Consider the following 21,528-nt stretch of genomic DNA (forward strand, 5'->3'; position numbering starts at 1 on the left):
GGATTTATTACTATTTTGTACAACCATGGTTGGACCTCCAGTCAGCATTCACACGCTCATTCACACACTACTGGCAATTTGGGGACGCCACTTAGCCTAATCTGCATGTCTTTGGACTGTGGGAGAAACCCAGAGTACCATGAGGACACCCACCAAGCACGGGGAGAACATGCAAACTAATAACAGCACATCAACATGTTTAATCTTCATCTAACACAGTGACTAAGGTTATTTAGGTGAACCTTAACGTGACGCTCTAACATAGGAGTATTTCGTGCAAACTTAGAGATCATCTCATTCAATCCATAACAAGCTCGAGCAAATCGGAGCTGCCTCAGGCAGAAATGATTATTTGTCATTACACTAGTGCAGCTACTTTTTGTTTATAAAGTTTACCTGAAGCACAGGGTCGAGTTCATCAGCATTCACTAAACAGCATTATGCCTCAGCGTGCACATGTGTGTAAGTGAAAGTGTGTGTGTGTGTGTGTGAGCTGATTTTAAATAAAAGTCGATAACTCTGCAGTTAATTACAGCAAAGCTCTCCTTTGCCTGCTGCCTCATTTGCACATCAGGTGCTCGTCTCTGCAGGACAAGCAGCTGTACGCGCTCTGAAATCCTAATGAAGTCCTCGTTTCGATGCGGCGCTGTCCTAACATTACAGCTATTATATTAACATAACACCTCATGTGCTGGGTGCATGTCGGCTCCCGGGCTACAAAATACATGGAGGGGGAAAGAAATTATGATAAAAAACAAGGTTTCTTCTTCTCTGGTCATTTTAATGTGAAAAGTGATTACTCCAGTAGGTTAGCTATCCCGTCTCTTAGTACATCAGAGTTGGTGGGGTAAATAAAATGTACTTTTTTGATCTATCATCACACCTTTGGAGTGTTTTCCCGGACAATTGACGGGCTAAAGACGGACTCCACGAGGAACTCCAGGGCCACACCCGTGCGACTGCCTCCTCCTTCATATGGCAGCTCCTCCACCGCGTTTAATATCTCCTCCATGGTGGAGTAGTCTGTCAGAGCGATGCGCATCCTGGTAGCAGAAATACATCAACACATTTCCTGTTTATTACTTTATCCGAAACAAAAATCAACCTTCAAGCTTAACATTAACCCTGCCTACACTTATTTTATTGCTCAGTCCATTAAAGGTATAAAATTCAACAATGATAACAATATTTTTTTTCTTTTGCTTTTGTAAAGGATGCTTCACACTCATATAATGAAAATTAGAATTAACCATGGTTAATGTATCCTTCCATGAACCTGTGTAACCCATCTAGGGACCATAGAGGCCAGTGGATTTATTCCCATTTTGAAACAGTAGTAAGACTTCTGGTCAACAATTTTAGCTCATTTTACACCAATATACAGGTACATACAGTGCCTTGCAAAAGTATTTATACCCCTTAAACTTTTAAACCTGTTTTGAATCAAAACAGTGTGTCTTAACTTGTGATTTTACAATAACAAGCAAAGCCATTCAATAAAGTGTTTAATGCGTGTAAAATATCCCACACAGTGAACTGTTATGTCTCTGGGTTACTGATCAGAAGGTTGAAGGTTCAAGCACCAGGACTGTCAAGCTGCCACTGTCGGCCCTTGAGCAAGGCCCTTAACTCTCCATGCTCCAGCAGCACTGTACCAGGACTGACCCTGAGCTCTGACTTCAGCTTTCTAACAAGCTGGAATAAGTGGAAGAAAAAAAAAGAGAGGTTTGGGGTAGCTCAGTGGTTAAAGCATTGGCCTACAGAGCTGAAGGTCCCAGGTTCAAACCCCATAACCACTAAGTTGCCACTGTTGGGTGCTTGAACAAGAACTTTAACCCTCGATGTATAATAAGCTAAAAATGATCTAAGTTGCCAAATTCCATAAATGTAAGTTCACTGTGCTGTAGTGTACATGTGACAAATGCAGGCTTCTTCTGCTTATAATCCACCTGCAGAATTGTGCAAGATTGTGGTGGTTTGTTCTGGTTCTTTCAGCTTTTCAGCTGAAACTGTGCTTTCATTGTTATAATAAAAATAAACGTTTATACACGACTTGTCCATTATCCATCTGATCTGTTACCTTCCTTACCTTCTTGTTACAAATTCTAAACACATTTTTCCTTATTAAAGCCAGACTAGAGGATTTCAAATTGGCTGACCATGGACAACTATGAAAAGCCTTGGAGGCATCATACTTTTTGAATATTTTAAATGCAATAATATATTTTTTTTAAAGTTACCTCAATGGAATATCAAATCCTTCCATCCTAAACCCTTTCATGGGTAGAAGAGTTTATCAGGATAAAAAGTGGCATTTGAATGAAATGACCTTCAGCCGCCAGTGGAGCCAAAGCAGTTTTACAAATTCTTAAGAATTTATTTATCACATAAACAGTACATCACAAGACAGTAAAAATCATTATTTTTATTTTTATTTTTTTACATGAACCAGCTTGTCAGGAAGCCATGACGTGGCACTGTTGTAGCAGACAGGGTTCAGGGCCTTGCTCAAGAGCAGCCTGGTCTGGATAGGGATTGACCCCATGACCTTCTAAACCATAAGTCCCAGAGCACTACCTGTGGAATACTGGATATTTCAACTGTTGCTGAATGTGTCAGAGACTGAACCCAGTATCTCATGCCCGGTGCTGAGCTGAGAAGATGATGGAGTGATCTACTATACCGTGGGATGTCTGCGTATAAGGTGACTCCAAAGCGGACTCCCTCAGGTCCGATCACGCTGCTCTGGAAGGAGTGAATGATTTCAGCGATGAACTCTTTAATCTGACCGAAGCTGGAAGGACCCACTGACCACGACTCGTCCACCAAGAAAACAATGTCCGCAGGCAAAGCTGTGCGACACTCTGAGCGGGGACAAACACAGCCATGCGTCAATACATTTCACAAACAAAGCTAAAGACAAAAAAGGATGAAACAGGGACGTGCATTCAAATCCACAGTGAAAGACACAACACAATTCTCATATTTACTTCACATAGGAACTTTATCAGATCAACTTTTATGTCACAATGCTCATGTTGTGATGTCTTTAATGACTGTGGAAAATTATTTAAAACTCATTTGCAACAGGATGAAATGAAATTGTAGTATACTTCAACATTACCACTAGATGGCAGTGTGACCTCAGGAAAATTAGCACCACCTAAGTGGGCTTTTGGCTTTCAGAGATTTTAAAGAGTGGGTCAAGCTGTGGTGTGTGATAGGGAAAGGAGGGAAATATAGCACGCAGCTTTGATTAGAACCCAACCAAATGTTTATGAACAAGACTTATATTCTGTATAATCACCGTCAAAGCTCTGCAAAAGTTTGAAAAGAATTGGAGTAAATATATAAAATTGGGGTGTAGGAAAAATATTGTTTAGAAATCTAAAAGGAGAAAAGAGGAGCAAGAGAAGGATGAGAGGAAGGAGATAGAAGGAGAAGGAGACGAAGAAAATGCTTGAGGAGAGGAGAGATGAAGAAGATGGAGGAGGAGGAATATGAGAAGGAAAGGATGGAGGAGGATAAAAATGAGGAGAAAAGGAGAAAAAAAAATCAGAAAAAAACAATTATGACAATTGTGAGCATGCGAAAGGCCCGGGTTCGATTACCACCCAATGCCCAAACCCTATCCACTGGATGCAGTGCCGGTCCCAAGCCCTGTTTAAAATGTGAGGGTTGCATCAAGAAGAGCATCCAGCATAAAATGTGTGCCAAGTTGTTGTGCGGATCGGAGAGTTTACTGTGGCGACCCCACGATGGAAGCAGCTGAAAGACCAACAGCAACTGAAATATGTGATCACTGTGCTGAATAGTACAATTCAGTGAACCTCGCTTCATCTCTTTAAGCTTTTTTTTTTATTTCTGGCCCAGAAATAGGCTCCACCCCAGGTGAATCCGAGCTATCCAGTTACTGCATCTTATTCTTAAAATTCTTAAAACACACAAGGCATTCATCATTTTATCATGTGGTGTGATTCTTTAAGGGCTAGAGTATTAATTCATCATAAGATTGCAATGCACCTTACAGGCACCAGAGGGCTCTAGAATTACACAAACTGCTTCTTTAATACACATTTTTTTGTAAATAATTAATATAGTTCATGGAAAGTAATATCAGACTGTAGGTTAGTGTCAATTTTAAAAAGATGCTGGGCCTCTGAGTGGCACAGGGGTAAAAGCACCCGCCCTATCATCCGGAGATCACATGTTCGATTCCCAGGTGATGATGTAACCTCTCAGAGCTGGTGGTCTAGAGAGAGCTGATTGGCCGAGCTCTCCCAGAAGGGAGCGATGAGAGGTACTTAGTGCTCCCACAATAATCACGGCTGTACAGCCAATCAGGGGCGTCTGTGAGCTCAAGTGGAAAGAGCGGATAGCGCTGTCCCCCCGAGTGTGTTACATCGCCCCCAACAGTTCAAAAAGATGCAGTCGGCTGGCGGCATGTGGTTCGGAGGAAACTCGTGATAGTCTTCGGCCCTCCTGACTAAATGGTGGTGGTAGCTTAATGTGGGAGCCCCCTAGTGACGTGTAAGGAATTGGACGCGACTAAATTGGGGAGAAAATCGCGGGAAGGGGGGAAGAAATGCTAACATCTGGAATCTGATGTTTAGTGAGAACTTGACCTGCTTTACCATATAATCCATTTTCTATAAGTGCAGGCCAGAAGACCTTAGGCAAAACATAACCTGAGAGTATGAACACAAAACACTGCTGATATTACACACGGGTAGCAAGCCTGCTCTGATCAAGTGTGCTAAGACCTTTCAGGGAACTTATTACTATTCCTGGAAAGGTGTACTTAAGGTTTTCTAAAGGTCATCACCAGTCCACAATAAGTCCACAGTATTATCCTGCTTAAGATGATGAAAAGTCCTAATCACATGACAAACACACCTTCACTCAAAGACTAAGACTTTTTAAGCATCCTTTATTTAATGTAAAAAATGTATTATGATTTTAAAAAAACTTATTTCTCTGTGTATATACAGTGGTATAGTGAATAGAATGTAATGTGTGACAGCTAAAGTGTCTGAACAGCTTGAATTTCCTCAGGCACAAATGAATTCCAAGTTTTTCAGCAGAGTTTTAACAAAGTGTTACAAAGTGCTGACTCTTTAGATAAAAAAAAAGAACAAATAAACGCACACAAAACTTTATGCAATCATATTAACAATTACACGTTTTTTTTAAAGCCAGTTGAAAAATAAAGATATGTGGGGTTTTTTTGGTTTTTTTTTTTTGTCCATTTGGCATTTTTTTCAATCAAAACAACAAAAGATATTTTTTGGCCATTTGTCCAATTAAAACAACAAATGATCTGAGCAAAGTCAGGACTTTCAGCTTTAATTCAAGGTCTCTGACAAAGTGTGGCATGAACCATTCAGGAAATACAGCCATATTCATACACACACCTGCATTGTGAGGGATTATACATAACATTCCTTGCTTTAGGTAGCTTTGACTGTATGTTTTGAGTCATTATCCATCTTTAAAATAAAACTGCATCCTATCAGAGTTGGTATGCTTTGGCTCTTCAGCTGTTACTGTCTTTCTCCACACTGTTCTGGTACAAGCCCATTTTGGTTTCAAAAGTTTAAGTAAGTCCAAGTCTAATGTGTCCTTCCTGTTCTTGACTGTTCAGGATAAAGAATAAAGCCGTCTCTTGACTGTAGACTTTTGATAATGGCACACCGAGCTCGTTCTTGACTTGGATAGATGTTGAGAAAGGGTTCTTCTTCACCACAGACAGAATCCTGCTTTAGTTGTATTCTAGGCTTTTTGCTGTTCTTGAACTCACCAGTTAATTCCTTTTTTAATCAATGATCCAAACTGTTCCACTGGCCTTTTTTGCTATCTCTCTGATGGGTTTATTATTATTATTTTTATTATTATTATTATTATTATTTCAGCCTAATGATGGCCTCATTTACTTTCATAGACACCTCTTTGGACCACATGTTGAGAGTTTGAGTGAACAACTACCAAATGCAAATTCAGATCCACTCAGATCCATGTCCAAGCCTTTTATCTGCTTGATTAATCATGCATTAACAAGGTAACAGGCCACACCTGGCCATACAACTGCTTGTCAACCATTTGTTTCATTATTTATGAGCCCTCAAAATGTATGAAAATGTCTGTAATTCCTAAATAGTTAATGCCACACTTTTGTCAAACCCTTTGTCTAAAACTCACATATTGAGTGTTTCAGTGTAGTGGTGTGATGTTCCAAAATGTATGGGTCTGACTGTATAAGGGATCTCCGCTATACAGTACACATCTCTGTGAATGTTGTTACCATGGAAACAGCACCGTATTATAACAAGCGCGGTAATACAAACATTTTCATCTGCACCACTCTGAGCTGCTTTATTACATAATTAAAGAACAGTTTCTGCTCAGTGCAAATCAAGACTTCAGTAGTGATGTGGTATAATCTGCCATATAGATACAGTACTGCATGTAAGGAACAACAAGACAGACCATCTGCAGCGTGTTATACCACAAATGCCACCGCATTCCTCTTAAAGGCACTTCTGGTACAATTTGCCTCTCTATTTTCTTTTCATGTTCATCGAATGAACTTTCATATTTTACTGTATGTTGAAAGTTATATTCTTAAAAGATGTTGTATGATTCCACACTGACGATGCTGCTAATGCTACAGAGTGTTTTTGAACTGTTAGTGCTTGTTTAGCTTCCTTGAGGTCACTCATTCTCATAACAGTGTTGACCAAGACAGTATCAAGGCAGCGTGGTTTTGGACGGTCTCTTCTGCGCGTTCTTCTGCCCATTCCCAGCACGATAGATTTTTCCAGTGATGAATCGGCTCGCATGACATTTTCGAAGAAGGTTAACCGTTGTCTGGTGCTTTGTTCGGTCCATTACATTTTTAATGACTTGTAACTTTCAAAGGTCCATACCACGTCCATTCCAAGTGCCAATTTTTATTGGTTTGGTAGCGTGCAGACGGTTCTCTTTCATACTCCTGGCATCAGCAGTCAGCCGCCCTGGGGGGTTTGTCCAAACTGCGTCATAGCTGGCTGGTCTACTGGGAACACGTCTTTGCTTTGTTTAAGTCGCATTTTGAACATCGTCCGGACTGGAAGGTTCAATGTCTGATGCCATGTTCGAAGTCTTTCCATTAATTTTTTGGGCCGGAATATGAGGGTAGGTAAACCTCCCTGGTCTAAACTACAAATTGTTTACAAGGAGGGTCAGAAATGGGTGTTGAACTAGGAAGTTGAATTTTACGTGATGAACACAGATAAGTGGAGCAAAATTTCCCAGTCATGCATTTAAACGATTTATGTTTAGATTTAATGTTGTTGATTTAAATGTCTAAAAGGCAAGTTGGTTCCCCTATCAAAATTTTTAAGTTAAAATGGTTGTTATGGTTATTTTATTAACCTTAACTGTACTGTAGTACTGTACATACCATAATATCTCCATCTATTCATCTACAGTAGGAACCTTTGTAGTCCAACTAGGGACTGTGGAGGCCAAAGGTGACCACTGTAGTATTCTTTCCCATTTTTACAACTGTGGTAGGACCTCCAGTCAACACACATGTGCATTCACACACTACGGGCAATACCATAATATAACAAAGTATTACTGTAGTACTTCAGGCATTACCAATGTAGGCGCCATGGGACTTTATAAAGTACCACGTTAGGTACTAAGGCAGTTCAGTGGGTATCGTGGAAGTACTATATAATCATATTCACATACAATGGTATCCTACTACATAAATATCACCATTAACAATAATAGCATTGTAGTAGAGTATCATGTACCAGTTCCATAGTAAACTGTTTAACATAGTGTACTACTGTATATCAGCAAATAATTACTCAAATCAGATTTCAGAGTATTCAATCATACAGTGGTATAAATGTTCCTCACATTAATAACTGATTGTTTATATGCTTATGATTATTTATATACAATTAATCATCCCTAACATGAACAAAAATCCAGTAGGAGATTACAGACTGAAGTAGTTTCTGCATCATATCTGTAGGAGAATAGTTACATATTTACAGTGATGCTAGACTTGCTTTATTTCCCCCTATAGCACAAATCCTCACCTCCTCATTTCCTTCAAAAGGAACGCTACATTAAACACACGATTGTGTATCTTTCTGGCGGAGACATGGCCGCGCATCTATTCTCAACTGTAGCATTTAGATTAAGTGTGCAATCTCAAAAAATACATCACATTCTCAGTCTCGGTTAGCTGCTGATGTAATAGCTGTACTTTTAGATGTATGTTTGAAGAAGTTACAGAAGCGTGTGACTAATGTATGCGTGCTGAATATGAGGATCTGGTGTCACGCGGATAACGCTGCAGGCCGCGTTATAGATAGATTCAGACAGGTCCAGCCAGAGGCCGAGTTAAGAACAGACGAAGTGGAAAATCAGTTCATGCAGACAGATGTTATCTGCCTCTGACTGTCTGAGCATGCAGGTGAAAAGCAGATGCACCACAAGGATATGCAATCCAGTATCTTTCTCGTTCTCTCTTTTTCTCTCTCTCTCTCTTTTTTCTCTTCACACCAATAAATCTAACTACACATCCTTCTGCCCTTCCTTTCTCCCTGCATCCATCAACACAACCAGAAATACAAATACAATCGACCTTGTATCTCTCGAGCCATTGGTGCTGATGCTGGCCGTTGTATAATACAGAGGTGACAGAAGGTGAAGGCGGAGTCTTTATTCAACTGAACCCGGCTCAGAGTTGCGGTGTATGAGCTGGCTGTGTTGAGGAGAAGTCACTGTGACATGTACAGCACGGTGTATCGGATTGTGTGGGGATTACTGATGTTTAATTAACTCACGACGTACCTTCAGGAAAGATTAAATTCGATTGAAATCATTCAGCCTATAAGTAGTAGCTCAGTACACGGGATATGAAGCATAGCCGCACGCATTTGATAATGTAGTAGGAAATAACAGCGCAGAATATCATTGATTTAAAAAAAAAAAATCAATATGAATTTTTTTCTCTGCCCATTTTTCCCTCGTCCAATTTAGTCATTTTCTAATCCTCATCAACATACAACTCTTTTATCACAGACAAGTTTGTTGACACTGAAGACTCCTTCCAAAAACAGTTTTAAGGAACTTCTGCTTTAAAGAACCCTGTGCAAATTGTTATGAATTTGACTATTTTATAAATTATTACTACATTCATATTCATATTAGAAATCAGGTTCTTATACAGTAGATTACAGTTTTTGCTTTTTTCTGTAAATTTGGTCATTGAACAAAAAGTATGTACACCCTAGCTGCAAGCCATACATTTACTTTTTTATTTATTTATTTTTTTTTTGTGTTATGCTTGCAGATACCTTAGTATAAGGTACATTACTTTTACATTACTAGTCATAAACATAGACATAACTTATTCTGTCACCTTATTATTGTACCACTATAATTATAGCTGTTTTTTTTTTGTTTATATATAAACCTTACAGATAACAATAGCTAGCTGTCTAACTAGCGTTAGCTAACACTTGTAGTGCCACACTGTAATGCTCCACAAGGATGAGCAAAAATCTACATGATCTTGTTAAATAAAGAAAATGAAAAAAATAAACCCATAAACAAGTGTTTGGTTGCGGCAGAGGTAAAATTTCCATCCGCGAAACGGCAAAAATATAAAAATCGTGTTTGAAAAGAGCTTAGCCAGCTCTGCCCAATCACAAGACCACTAGCAACTGGCACAGTGTAAATACTAGCACATACTTCCTCAGAGTCATGTAAAGTCAAGAAAATGTTCAGCATGTTTTCCAAATGTTGCATATGCTACAGTACATCACAGGCTGGCTGATCACTCTTTGGAAAGCGCTATCCATCCTCTTCCTCATACATCTATGAATGGTTAGTGTCACTTAAAAGACTAACACTGTCTCTTTCCTCCAGAGAACACTGTAAAGTTTGCTCTCATGGACGAGACAGCTGCATCACCATGAAACAAACGTTCCTAATGATAAGGAGAATGCTTTGCGTCGCTCGGGCGCCCTGCCGCGATCTTTTCACATACCTGTCAGTCACGGTAAACTTTCAGAATCCTTCATATCACCTAGGTGTGTAAGAGTACTGTGCTTTAGGGTATGGGAAGCCGTTAATAATCTCACCTCATACCTCTTGTAATGAAGCACAGCGCGCGCGCACACACACACACACACACACACACACACAAATGCAAACCGTGCAGAATGAGGTAGAAACTTCAAAGTAGTTATTGGTGGGTCATAGGCATAATGTGAACTTTCTCCTACATTTTCTGCTTCGTCAGAGAGACAGGAGTGTGGAAAATTTACAGCAGAAATGGAATTCGGTTAGACGTACCAGACCTGTACAGGTGCAGAGGACATCCAGATGTTAAAAGTCAGACTTCACTCACCAACACTATGTCTGCCTGTGGAGTTCAGGTTGTGCTTCTTTCTCTTTTTACCCTAAATCCTCATATACAGTTGTTCACTTTATTAATATTAAACGCCTGGAATGACAGCCTGCTGCACTTTGCTAAACTAATTCGGTGTTTGTGGCTTCTTTGAAACTGTGTGTTGTCCTCTAGGTCTTATCTGTTAAACAAACGCAGTGCTTTGAGTAAACACAGAGAAGCACAAGAGCTAGGCCTCGTACCTTCAGCTTGCGCAGACACACTCTGATGTGAGAGGGAAAGAGACAAGAGGAAGATCCACAAATACGATTGATCCATCATCTCTCTCTCTCTTTCTCTCTTTTCTCTTCTATTGGTCGCTTTTCCTGCGTCTCTCCACTCTCTTATCTTCCCTCCAGCAGGCCCGATCTTCTGTGATGACGCTCCACTTTGCTTTATTCAGCCGTGACTTTTCCTCTTTTATCTGACACAGAGACAGAGCGTGTGTGTGAAAGGAAGAATATAGAAAGAGAAAGAAAGGGACAGAGAGAGAGAGAGAGAGAGAGAGAGAGAAAAATAGGTATTCATTATGTATATGTATACATTATAAGTGATGTTTTTTTTTTAAAAAGAGTCACAATGTAAACTGTGAATTTTATACAATGCCATTTTATTCTGTCTTCAATTTGGGTGAATCTTACTCCTGTGGGTGAGGCGTCAAAATACTGCACCGGAGTAACAAAGAGAAGAGACAAAAAGGTAAAAAAAAATTTAAAGAAGATTTTTAAGATAAAGATTTAAAAATAAAATAAAATACAAATAAAAAATAATAAGTAAAAGACATTACAAAAGACAAATTATATTGTTTTTTTAAGTCAAGAAAAAAAGAAAGGGTACAAGAAATAAAGTATCAATGCAGAGTAAAAAAAGTGAAAAGAGTACAAAAAAAGGCAAGAGGGAAAAAAAAGCCAAGAATAAAAGGACAAGACAAATGGATGGGAAAGGGCAAAAACGAAAAGACAAAAAGAATAAAAAATGACAAGCAAATGTTTAAAAGGACAAGAAAATACAAAAATGCAGGCCAGGGAAAAAAGGACAAGAGAACAAGTTAAGGCAAAGGAAAGAAAATAAAATTTGACAAGAAAATTGGGCTACAAGACAAAAGTACAAGCAAAAAAAGAATGAAAAGAAAAATCTTTAAAAAGAATACAAGAAGGACATGGGACAGGGAAAAATTGACAATAGAAGAAAAAAAGAAAAGAATATACAAGATAAGAAATAAAACAAAAAATATAATAATGATCTAAAATAAAATAAAAAAAGACATAAAACAACTTGTATTTTAAAAGCAGCTATCTAGCAGCAGTTAGTTAAAAGATACTTATCACTGAATAAAATCTAAATATATCTAATTCAGCAGTGGTGATAATGGTCAGTAACAGCACTGTGAAGTTTAACTACAGTACTATATATGTAGGACATTCACAACCAGTCACAGGCGCACTTTCAGCAACAACACATATCTGATAGCGTTGCTTCATTTTAAACAAATAAACACATTGTCTTCTTAATAACCTCTTCTACCTTGTTCAGAATCGTCTCTGAACCGTCCGTTTTGTTCTGTTCACGGCTAACACAAGCTACAGCGCTAACTAGTTTCTAAAACAAGGCTAAATCTTAAATTCCTCTCTAACCCCTGAACAAGGGCACTACTGGTTGTGTGGAAACACTGCACTAGATTCTCACTAAAAGGATAAGTGTGGCGAAGGTAATCAACTTGTTAAACAAATCATAATCTGTGAATAATAAATGGTGTTTGTTGTATAAAAGCAATATCACGCTCGAGGTCATGCTGCTGTGCTGAATATCGGCACGACAATGACACGTTCAATACCCAGGCTGTGGTTTTAGAGTTCTGCTCCATGGTCCAGTTCTGATGCTCACGTGCCCATTATGGAAGCTTTTAGTGGACCCACCATGTGTTCTGATTCCTTTCTATCAGAACCAGAAGTTTTTTGAGCTCCAGGAGAAATTCTACTGAATCGAACTACACAGGAAAGCCTTGGAAAACAATGAGCCTTGGTCACCCATGACCCTGTCGCAGGGTTCGCTGGCTTTCCTTGGACCACTTTTGTTAGATGTTGACCACCGCAGACCAGGAACATCCCACAAGAGCTGCTGTTTTCGAATTGCTCTGACCCAGTCGTCTAGACATCACAATTTGGCCCCTGTTAAAGTGACTCTAAGCCTTACGCTTGACCGTTTTTTTCTGCTTCCAACACCAAATATATCTCACCCATGTCCAGGCGCCATTGTACCGAGATAATCAATGTTATTCACTTCACCTGTCAGTGGTCAGATGAAAGTGTAATAGAAATGAATTGGGGACCAAAAAAAGAAACTCTGCAAGGTGCACACTCATTTTATTACAGCATACAAAACGGCAGCGTTTTAATCTGGCAGAGTTTGTCACTAAAATAGCTTTATATCTACTAGACCAATACTTTTTTTAAATATATATTTTTAAACAATAAAAGTATAATTTTCATCTCAGAATTGGATCCAAAATAAACCCAGCACGGTTTTTAAAGACTTCCCGTCTCCCATTCATTGATTTACAGAGCGGTGCTCCTGTCCAAAGTTGCCATGACATTTTAACAACAGAGAACTGAGGCTTGGTGTTCACATACCAATGAAAGTCAGTCCTGTTCCTGCATGTAAGGCCACATGTTCTTATCCAGCTGGCTCCATTCCAGGATTAACAACTCACTTCACACACACACAGATACCTAAAGCAGAAGATAAGGAGTAGATACATACAGTATCAGCACCGTGGTTCAATTATTTGGACTTGAACGTGCCTCCTTCTCTTGTATTGTGAAGATCTGGCCCTAAAGTTGCACAGTTACTCCACAGGCGCGACTGTAATCTATGTTTAACGGAGGAAAACTGCTTCATGATGTCTGTCTGTGGCTGTGAAGTGCAGTTTGACCCATGGTGTGCCGTGGCTCGGTTGGACGTGGGGTTTCTCTGATCTTCACCATGTCTCTGAATGTCAGCTGGTTCTACATAACAGCATTTCTCTACTTTATAAAGGATTATCCCTGTAGGTGTAAAATTGGTTGACACACACACAGACTTGAATGTGCAGGAGCTTAAATTTTGACACCAGCACATAGTACGTATATATTTATATATATCGTCAAAGTCTGTACCGCTTTATCATGTATACAGGGTCTTGGGGGGGTTTGGAGCCTATATTAGGAGACAAGGGGCGATGCAAATCGATCACAGGACACAGCCAAATACACACGCTCATTGACACACTACGGGCAATTTGGGAACGCCTATTAGCCTAATCTGCATGTCTTTGGACTGTGGGAGGAAACCGGAGTACCCAGAGGAAACATACCAAGCACAAAGAGAACATGCAAACTCCATGCACACAGACCCCGAGGTGGGAATCGAACCCGCACCCTGGAGGTGCTAACCACTAAGTCACTGTGCTGCTGTTTACTGTATTTATAGCTTGAGATAAGGCTACTCTTATTAAATGCTATTAGCACACACATTAAATTCACACATATTACCATGACCGTTAACAGCTGGGATGTCATCATTAAAATGATGAACTGTCTTTGCTTTGTGCACTTAAGGTCAAAAGCCTGGCGGATTCACTGAGTGGAGTGGGGAGCGCGGGGGGTTGGGGGGGGATGGGGGGTTTGGAGAGAAAAAAAGAAGTGTACATTGTTTGGCAACTCAGATAAAGTTCTCAAATGAAAGACAGCACAGATTTAATTTAATGCTTTATTTTCTCTTCATATCCAGCATACAGAATCTCGTCACGGCAAAGTCGAACATTAAATTTGCATTATTATTATTATCATTATCATAGAGATGCACAGTCTGCACTATTACTAATGCACTTTATATCACAATGTATGAAACAAATGAACAAAATGAGATTTGTGTCTTATGATTTAAAAGTAATATGTACGAATGAGGATGTGCATCCTTAAATCATAACAAATATAAACATTAAGTGGAAAGGGAACGTGATAAGCAGCTTGAACAGATTTTCTTCTATTGTCAAAAAAAATATATGCATAAAAATGTTTCGGAATAACCGAGCAACTCCAGCATCCTCTCAGTGATACTCATGACTATCATTATTTCTTATTAATTTTTGCCCCTTTAGTTCTTGTAAAACCCTGATTGATAAACGTTCCACATCAAGTTAGTGCTGGAGACTGTGACATCGTCTTCTTTTCGGTTCAACTCCATTCATATTTCCAATAATTTTTCAGTTTTTTTTTTTTTTTTTGCATGATCCTTCATTTATAACTATTTGTACTCATAAAAGGTATAAATAGTTTCATTCAGTGTCACTAAGGCATTATGACTGGTCAACATTTAAATAAAGAGAAAAAACTTGGCAGAAGTGATGCAAATGCCAAGTGCAAAGTGAGAGTAAAAATAGAAAGAAAGAAATAATAATAATAAAAAGAAAGGAAGGAAGAAAGAATAAAACATGCATATTGCCATCCATTTTTATTCCAACTCACCTTTGCCATCCAGCTATACAGTCCCACCAAAACACATCCACACACCCACGGCTCTCCTGGACATATACACACACGACATCCACTGGAAATCCTGCACCCAGCTTTTCTATAACAGCCTGTGAAACTCCAAAAGTCTCGGGGAAAAAGTCTCAGTATGGATGAATAAGTGAATGAATGAAGCACACACCTCTCAGAGTGCAAGATCAGGGGGTGTGTGGATGTGCAGCAACAGGTCGGGCCGTCAAAAGCGACTGAAAGAGAGAGAAAGTATGAAAAGTAGGTGAGTGGGGTGGGGTGGGGGTGTTAAGAGCAAGAGGCTGGAGGGCACTGACTCGCTCCCTGTCTCCTTCTAGAAAATATTTGTCGTTCCCCCAAAACACACACACACACACACACCATCCGTCTTCTGGTTTCTGCAGTAAAGTGAGCTGGAATGTATCTTCTGTTGCTGGTATGTCGAGCGGAAGACTTCACAACGCTCAGCAAACTGTAATGTAACATAAATACTGCTGATTGTGTTCCAGCCCAGCATCGTTTCTATAGTAACAGTTCGTTCAGGCTTTATGTATTATAAAAATACTTCATTTACAGTATATGGTGAAGTTTTCTGCAATGAGGATGTTTTTTACGGAAGGAGTCTCCAGTGTAACAATGAGTGAGATTCACGCCAATGGGAAAGCCCTATGATTTCTCAATAACATGATACATTGGATTATCGTCTTAATGTTAAAATGGACAGAGGGAAAGAGAGAGAGAGACCAGGTCCTACAGCTGCTATGACATATGTGAAAACAGGAATCAACTCGTCTTTTTTAGTTCCACACCATTTAATGTAACCATGAATAAAAAAAAATGTAATATGAGGATCGTTCAAGGTAATATAGATCATGTATTTGGGAGAATAGGTAATTTCCTCAAATGAGTACATTCGGGTCTCAAGACGTCAAGGCAAAACTATTGTATAGACAAACCACACCCCTTACATTAAAAACTACAACTTTCATTAATAACCCTTGTACAGTAAATGCTTACAAACATCTGTAGCACAAATGGAATAGTTTGTGCTGTTGTAGGACAAATTCTTTAAACTTTTGGGAAGTTTTTCATTAGCATGGTGGCGTAGTGGTTAGCATTGTGGCCTCCCACCTCCAGTGTCTAGGGTTCGATTTCCGCCTCAGCTTTGTGTTCATGGAGGGTGTTTGTACCCTTCCTTGTGCTCAAAGTCTCCTGGCATAGGCTCTAGGCCCTGCATGACCCTGTATACAGGATAAGCGCTATAGGAGATGAATGAATTTGGTTATAATTCAGTATCATAATTAATTTTCAAGAAAGAATAAAAACACAACCATCATTAACACCAACTCCCAGGTTACATGCTTGAGTTGAGTCAATAACCGATGGGCCAAATCTCCACCACACTACATAAGCACGCTCCCAATACAAACCCTTGGCCAAGTACGGTATTCGTTAAGCTCTTTTCATCTGACATGCCAAGCCTCTGTTCATGCCTGCCAGCTTTAACCCACCTTCGCTTTCTAGTTTTGTAAATCAAAGTCTTGTTCTTTGACACCATGTTTGTTGAGAAATTAAATAATAACCAGAAATACTGTTACATTTTACAATCCTGCACAACTTAATCTCATCACACATTACAGATCTGAATAATATTAAATAGTAAAGTGTGTGTTTGTGTCTCTCTCCTCACAAACAAGTCAACTTTATTCAATACACTATAAGGTCTAACCTGACTTCATCAAGAAACTGAGACTTTAAATTTGAGGTCTCAAACTCTACAGTAATCTTTTCTGATTATTAGCTCATGTCAAGAGATTTTAAGGCCAAGACAATATTCAACAGTATTCTCCTGGCTTCATATAAACTAAACTAAATTCGCATTAAACATTAACTTCTGGCTTACCCTCATATCCGCCTTTAAACATATTATTCAGCATCCACTATGAATTATTCAGGAACCACAGTTAAACTTAGGTATGTGAGGAACTTCAGCGTGGACCAGGTGGGAGTTTAAGGGGTTAAGCTTCAGCTACTAATCACAGCGTTTTCAAAAGGATCAGATCAGCCAGATCCAAGAGCTTATATTGTGCTTAAGTTGAATTTAACCCGGACACCTACAGTAGCACAAAAACACATTAACGTTACAACGCTAAGCGTTATTCCAAGACCGAGGTTGGGATTTACAATTTGAGATCCTAAACAAGACAAGAGGATGAGTTGTGTGCTGCAAAAAAACAACAACAACACATATTGTACTGTACATGTACTGTAGGGGTTGGTGTACCATATCTCTACATCTCTAAGAGACTCCTTGTGGAGTTACAGTATACTATAAAACTTGGCCCATGCAGATATAATTGCACACTGCGAATAAAAGGTTACTAAACTGTACTTTATAGAAGCAGATACCCTCAAGGCTACACCTTTTGTACTTTAATGTCTATCTATTACATGGTATTGTGAATGTAGTTCACCTTTAAATTATTTAAGGAATATAATTGGATCTTAAAGAGCACTTTTGTGCCTTTAACCAGCTTTCAGAATAAAGCTAAAATCACATTTCCAGGTAAATACTACCTACTGAAGAGAGAAAGGATGAAGCCTTGAGGGTACCACCCCAACTATAATGAAAAGTACCGCTTAGTGAACATTTACATTAGTCTAGATAAAGGAAGATTCAAAAAAGGAAGAAGCTGCTTTGCCACTATATGACCATTGTCGAAAGCACTACGCAAATAAAATTAAATAGAATTGAATAATAATTAATGTAATCAGTGTACATCATTGTTCTTAGAAACTTTTGGCTCATTGTTTTGGTCATTTAATAAAGCTTGATAAACTATTAAAAAAAATCTATTTTTAGATTTTTTTTGTTTGTAGATTTTATTTATTTTGTCTTAAAGTGTTTACTTGTGCATAAGTACATAATTTGTGCATGTACAGTAATTGTCATTCCCAACTTGACTTTACATTTACAGTATTTGGCAGACCACCTTATCCAGAACGACAGTACTAGTTTTGATTATCCTGGCATTTTAACTTTTTCAGTCCAACATCTTAACCACTGAGCTACTCCTGTTCATTACTTACAACATGTTACATGCATTATATCTGTATTAGTATTGCTTCAAATTATATCATCTCTAACTCACCAAACTGTGCGCTATATCACTTATACCAAAAGGTTTTCATGTTATGTTGTTGGTGCTATCAAGACGGTACATGTATTTACCACACCGTCAATTTTAACATGTTAACGTACAGTATGTAATTTTTTTAGAAATTTTAACACGTTACTACTTTTATTTAATGCAAATTACATAATGATAAGACTGAGCCTAATCGCAGTGCGCTTACCCGGATGTTTGTTATAATGGAACATTTAACGCAGGTAATAGGATGACTGGGGAAACATCACCAGGTGTTAAACAGCCAGTTCCATTAGAAAACACTTGTAGATGGAAGTTTGGATAAAACCAAATTTGTAGGCTCAAGCTACCTTCAATGGGAGAGATTTTTACATTAAATGTAAGATGTGGAAGTGGTGTCTCTGCTGGCTAAGGCACATATATAACATTTGGTATTATAAAAATACATAATCTGTTTTCTTTACCCAGTTTGTCCTGCAGTTCTTTATTTCAACGTTGCACATTTACTGTATAATACAGATAAATCAGAGTATTTTTAAATGGTCATTAATTGTGATTAATCACAGACCATGACTGTGATTAACTAGAGTAGATTACATTTTTTAATCCATTGACAGCACTAGTATTTACCTTCTCAAACCGCTAGAACATCAGGATCTGGCTTGTTTTTTTTTTTTTGGTTTTGTTTTGTTTTAAAGTGAATGTGTTACCTGAGGTCAACTTTAACAGCCCATCACTGGAATGCAGAGAAGGTTTTATTGGTGGTTTCCAGCTGTCACTCATGACACACCATAACTCAGCAAGGCCAGGTCACAAATAGGGACATGCCCTGTAAGGGGGGGAACTGTCCTGACCCCAAAATATGCGCAGGACACACAAGACCACGCAAAAAAATAAATAAATAAATAAAATTAAACTTCAAGCATTTTCTGAAACAATCCAAGGTGCATAATCAGAATCACATAATTCGGACAAAATGTTTAACATTTGACATTATTATTGACCTATTAGGGAGAAATTATAAAAAGTTAGGACCATGTGTCATAATAGCGTCAGTGTAATGCTGCTGTAACCACAATAAACAATAATAGCAATTAAATTAAATTAAATAACATCTGTATAGCACTTTTAACAAGTGACATTGTTGCAAATTAGCTTTACACAATCAAATTAATTATTTAAGTTTGTTTAAAACATGAATGTGTATGAATCAAAATGATAAGACTGTCCCTGATGAGCAAGCCAAGGACGACGGCAAGGTGGCAAGGAAAAATCTCTGAGATGGGGATAGAAAGAAACCTTGAGAGGAACCAGACTCAACAGGGAACCCATCCTCATGAAAAAGAATTATGTGTGTCAAAAATATATAACCATACCGTGCAGCATGACACCGGTGTAAACACAACGTGCAGTATGTTATTATATAACCATGACGTGCAGCATGACACCGGTGTAAACACAACTTGCAGTATGTTATTATATAACCATGACGTGCAGCATGACACCGGTGTAAACACAACGTGCAGTATGTTATTATATAACCATAACGTGCAGCATGACACCGGTGTAAACACAACGTGCAGTATGTTATTATATAACCATAACGTGCAGCATGACACCGGTGTAAACACAACGTGCAGCATGTTAGTATATAACCATACCGTGCAGCATGACACCGGTGTAAACACAACGTGCAGCATGTTAGTATATAACCATACCGTGCAGCATGACACCGGTGTAAACACAACGTGCAGCATGTTATTATATAACCATAACGTGCAGCATGACACCGGTGTAAACACAACGTGCAGCATGTTATTATATAACCATAACGTGCAGCATGACACCGGTGTAAACACAACGTGCAGCATGTTATTATATAACCATAACGTGCAGCATGACACCGGTGTAAACACTACGTGCAGCATGTTAGTATATAACCATAACGTGCAGCATGACACCGGTGTAAACACAACGTGCAGCATGTTAGTATATAACCATGACGTGCAGCATGACACCGGTGTAAACACAACGTGCAGCATGTTATTATATAACCATGACGTGCAGCATGACACCGGTGTAAACACAACGTGCAGCATGTTATTATATAACCATAACGTGCAGCATGACACCGGTGTAAACACAACGTGCAGCATGTTATTATATAACCATAACGTGCAGCATGACACCGGTGTAAACACAACGTGCAGCATGTTATTATATAACCATAACGTGCAGCATGACACCGGTGTAAACACAACGTGCAGTATGTTATTATATAACCATACCGTGCAGCATGACACCGGTGTAAACACAACATGCAGTATGTTATTATATAACCATAACGTGCAGCATGACACCGGTGTAAACACAACGTGCAGTATGTTATTATATAACCATAACGTGCAGCATGACACCGGTGTAAACACTACGTGCAGTATGTTATTATATAACCATAACGTGCAGCATGACACCGGTGTAAACACAACGTGCAGTATGTTATTATATAACCATAACGTGCAGCATGACACCGGTGTAAACACAACGTGCAGCATGTTAGTATATAACCATAACGTGCAGCATGACACCGGTGTAAACACAACGTGCAGCATGTTAGTATATAACCATACCGTGCAGCATGACACCGGTGTAAACACAACGTGCAGCATGTTATTATATAACCATAACGTGCAGCATGACACCGGTGTAAACACAACGTGCAGCATGTTATTATATAACCATAACGTGCAGCATGACACCGGTGTAAACACAACGTGCAGCATGTTATTATATAACCATAACGTGCAGCATGACACCGGTGTAAACACAACGTGCAGCATGTTAGTATATAACCATAACGTGCAGCATGACACCGGTGTAAACACAACGTGCAGCATGTTAGTATATAACCATGACGTGCAGCATGACACCGGTGTAAACACAACGTGCAGCATGTTATTATATAACCATGACGTGCAGCATGACACCGGTGTAAACACAACGTGCAGTATGTTATTATATAACCATAACGTGCAGCATGACACCGGTGTAAACACAACGTGCAGCATGTTATTATATAACCATAACGTGCAGCATGACACCGGTGTAAACACAACGTGCAGCATGTTATTATATAACCATAACGTGCAGCATGACACCGGTGTAAACACAACGTGCAGCATGTTATTATATAACCATAACGTGCAGCATGACACCGGTGTAAACACAACGTGCAGTATGTTATTATATAACCATAACGTGCAGCATGACACCGGTGTAAACACAACGTGCAGTATGTTATTATATAACCATAACGTGCAGCATGACACCGGTGTAAACACAACGTGCAGTATGTTATTATATAACCATAACGTGCAGCATGACACCGGTGTAAACACAA

At 39.0% G+C, this 21,528-nt stretch overlaps 1 protein-coding gene across 1 annotated transcript in view; it reads right to left on the bottom strand.

Annotated features, from left to right (window-relative positions):
- Window positions 1-15,194, bottom strand: part of col7a1l (collagen type VII alpha 1-like) — a 112,197-nt gene extending 97,003 nt beyond the window's left edge. The window contains exons 1-5 of the mRNA XM_053508693.1: window positions 14,965-15,194; window positions 13,090-13,188; window positions 10,663-10,883; window positions 2,684-2,864; window positions 884-1,043 (exon numbers count right to left, since the gene is read on the bottom strand). Coding sequence (XP_053364668.1) covers window positions 884-1,043; window positions 2,684-2,864; window positions 10,663-10,741 — 420 coding nt within the window. The 5' untranslated portion in view covers window positions 10,742-10,883; window positions 13,090-13,188; window positions 14,965-15,194. The remainder of the gene's footprint in view (window positions 1-883; window positions 1,044-2,683; window positions 2,865-10,662; window positions 10,884-13,089; window positions 13,189-14,964) is intronic.
- Between the last annotated feature and the right edge of the window lie 6,334 nt (window positions 15,195-21,528).

The sequence above is a fragment of the Clarias gariepinus genome, chromosome 12 (genome assembly GCF_024256425.1).
Source record: "Clarias gariepinus isolate MV-2021 ecotype Netherlands chromosome 12, CGAR_prim_01v2, whole genome shotgun sequence".
Taxonomy (NCBI): Eukaryota; Metazoa; Chordata; class Actinopteri; order Siluriformes; family Clariidae; genus Clarias; species Clarias gariepinus.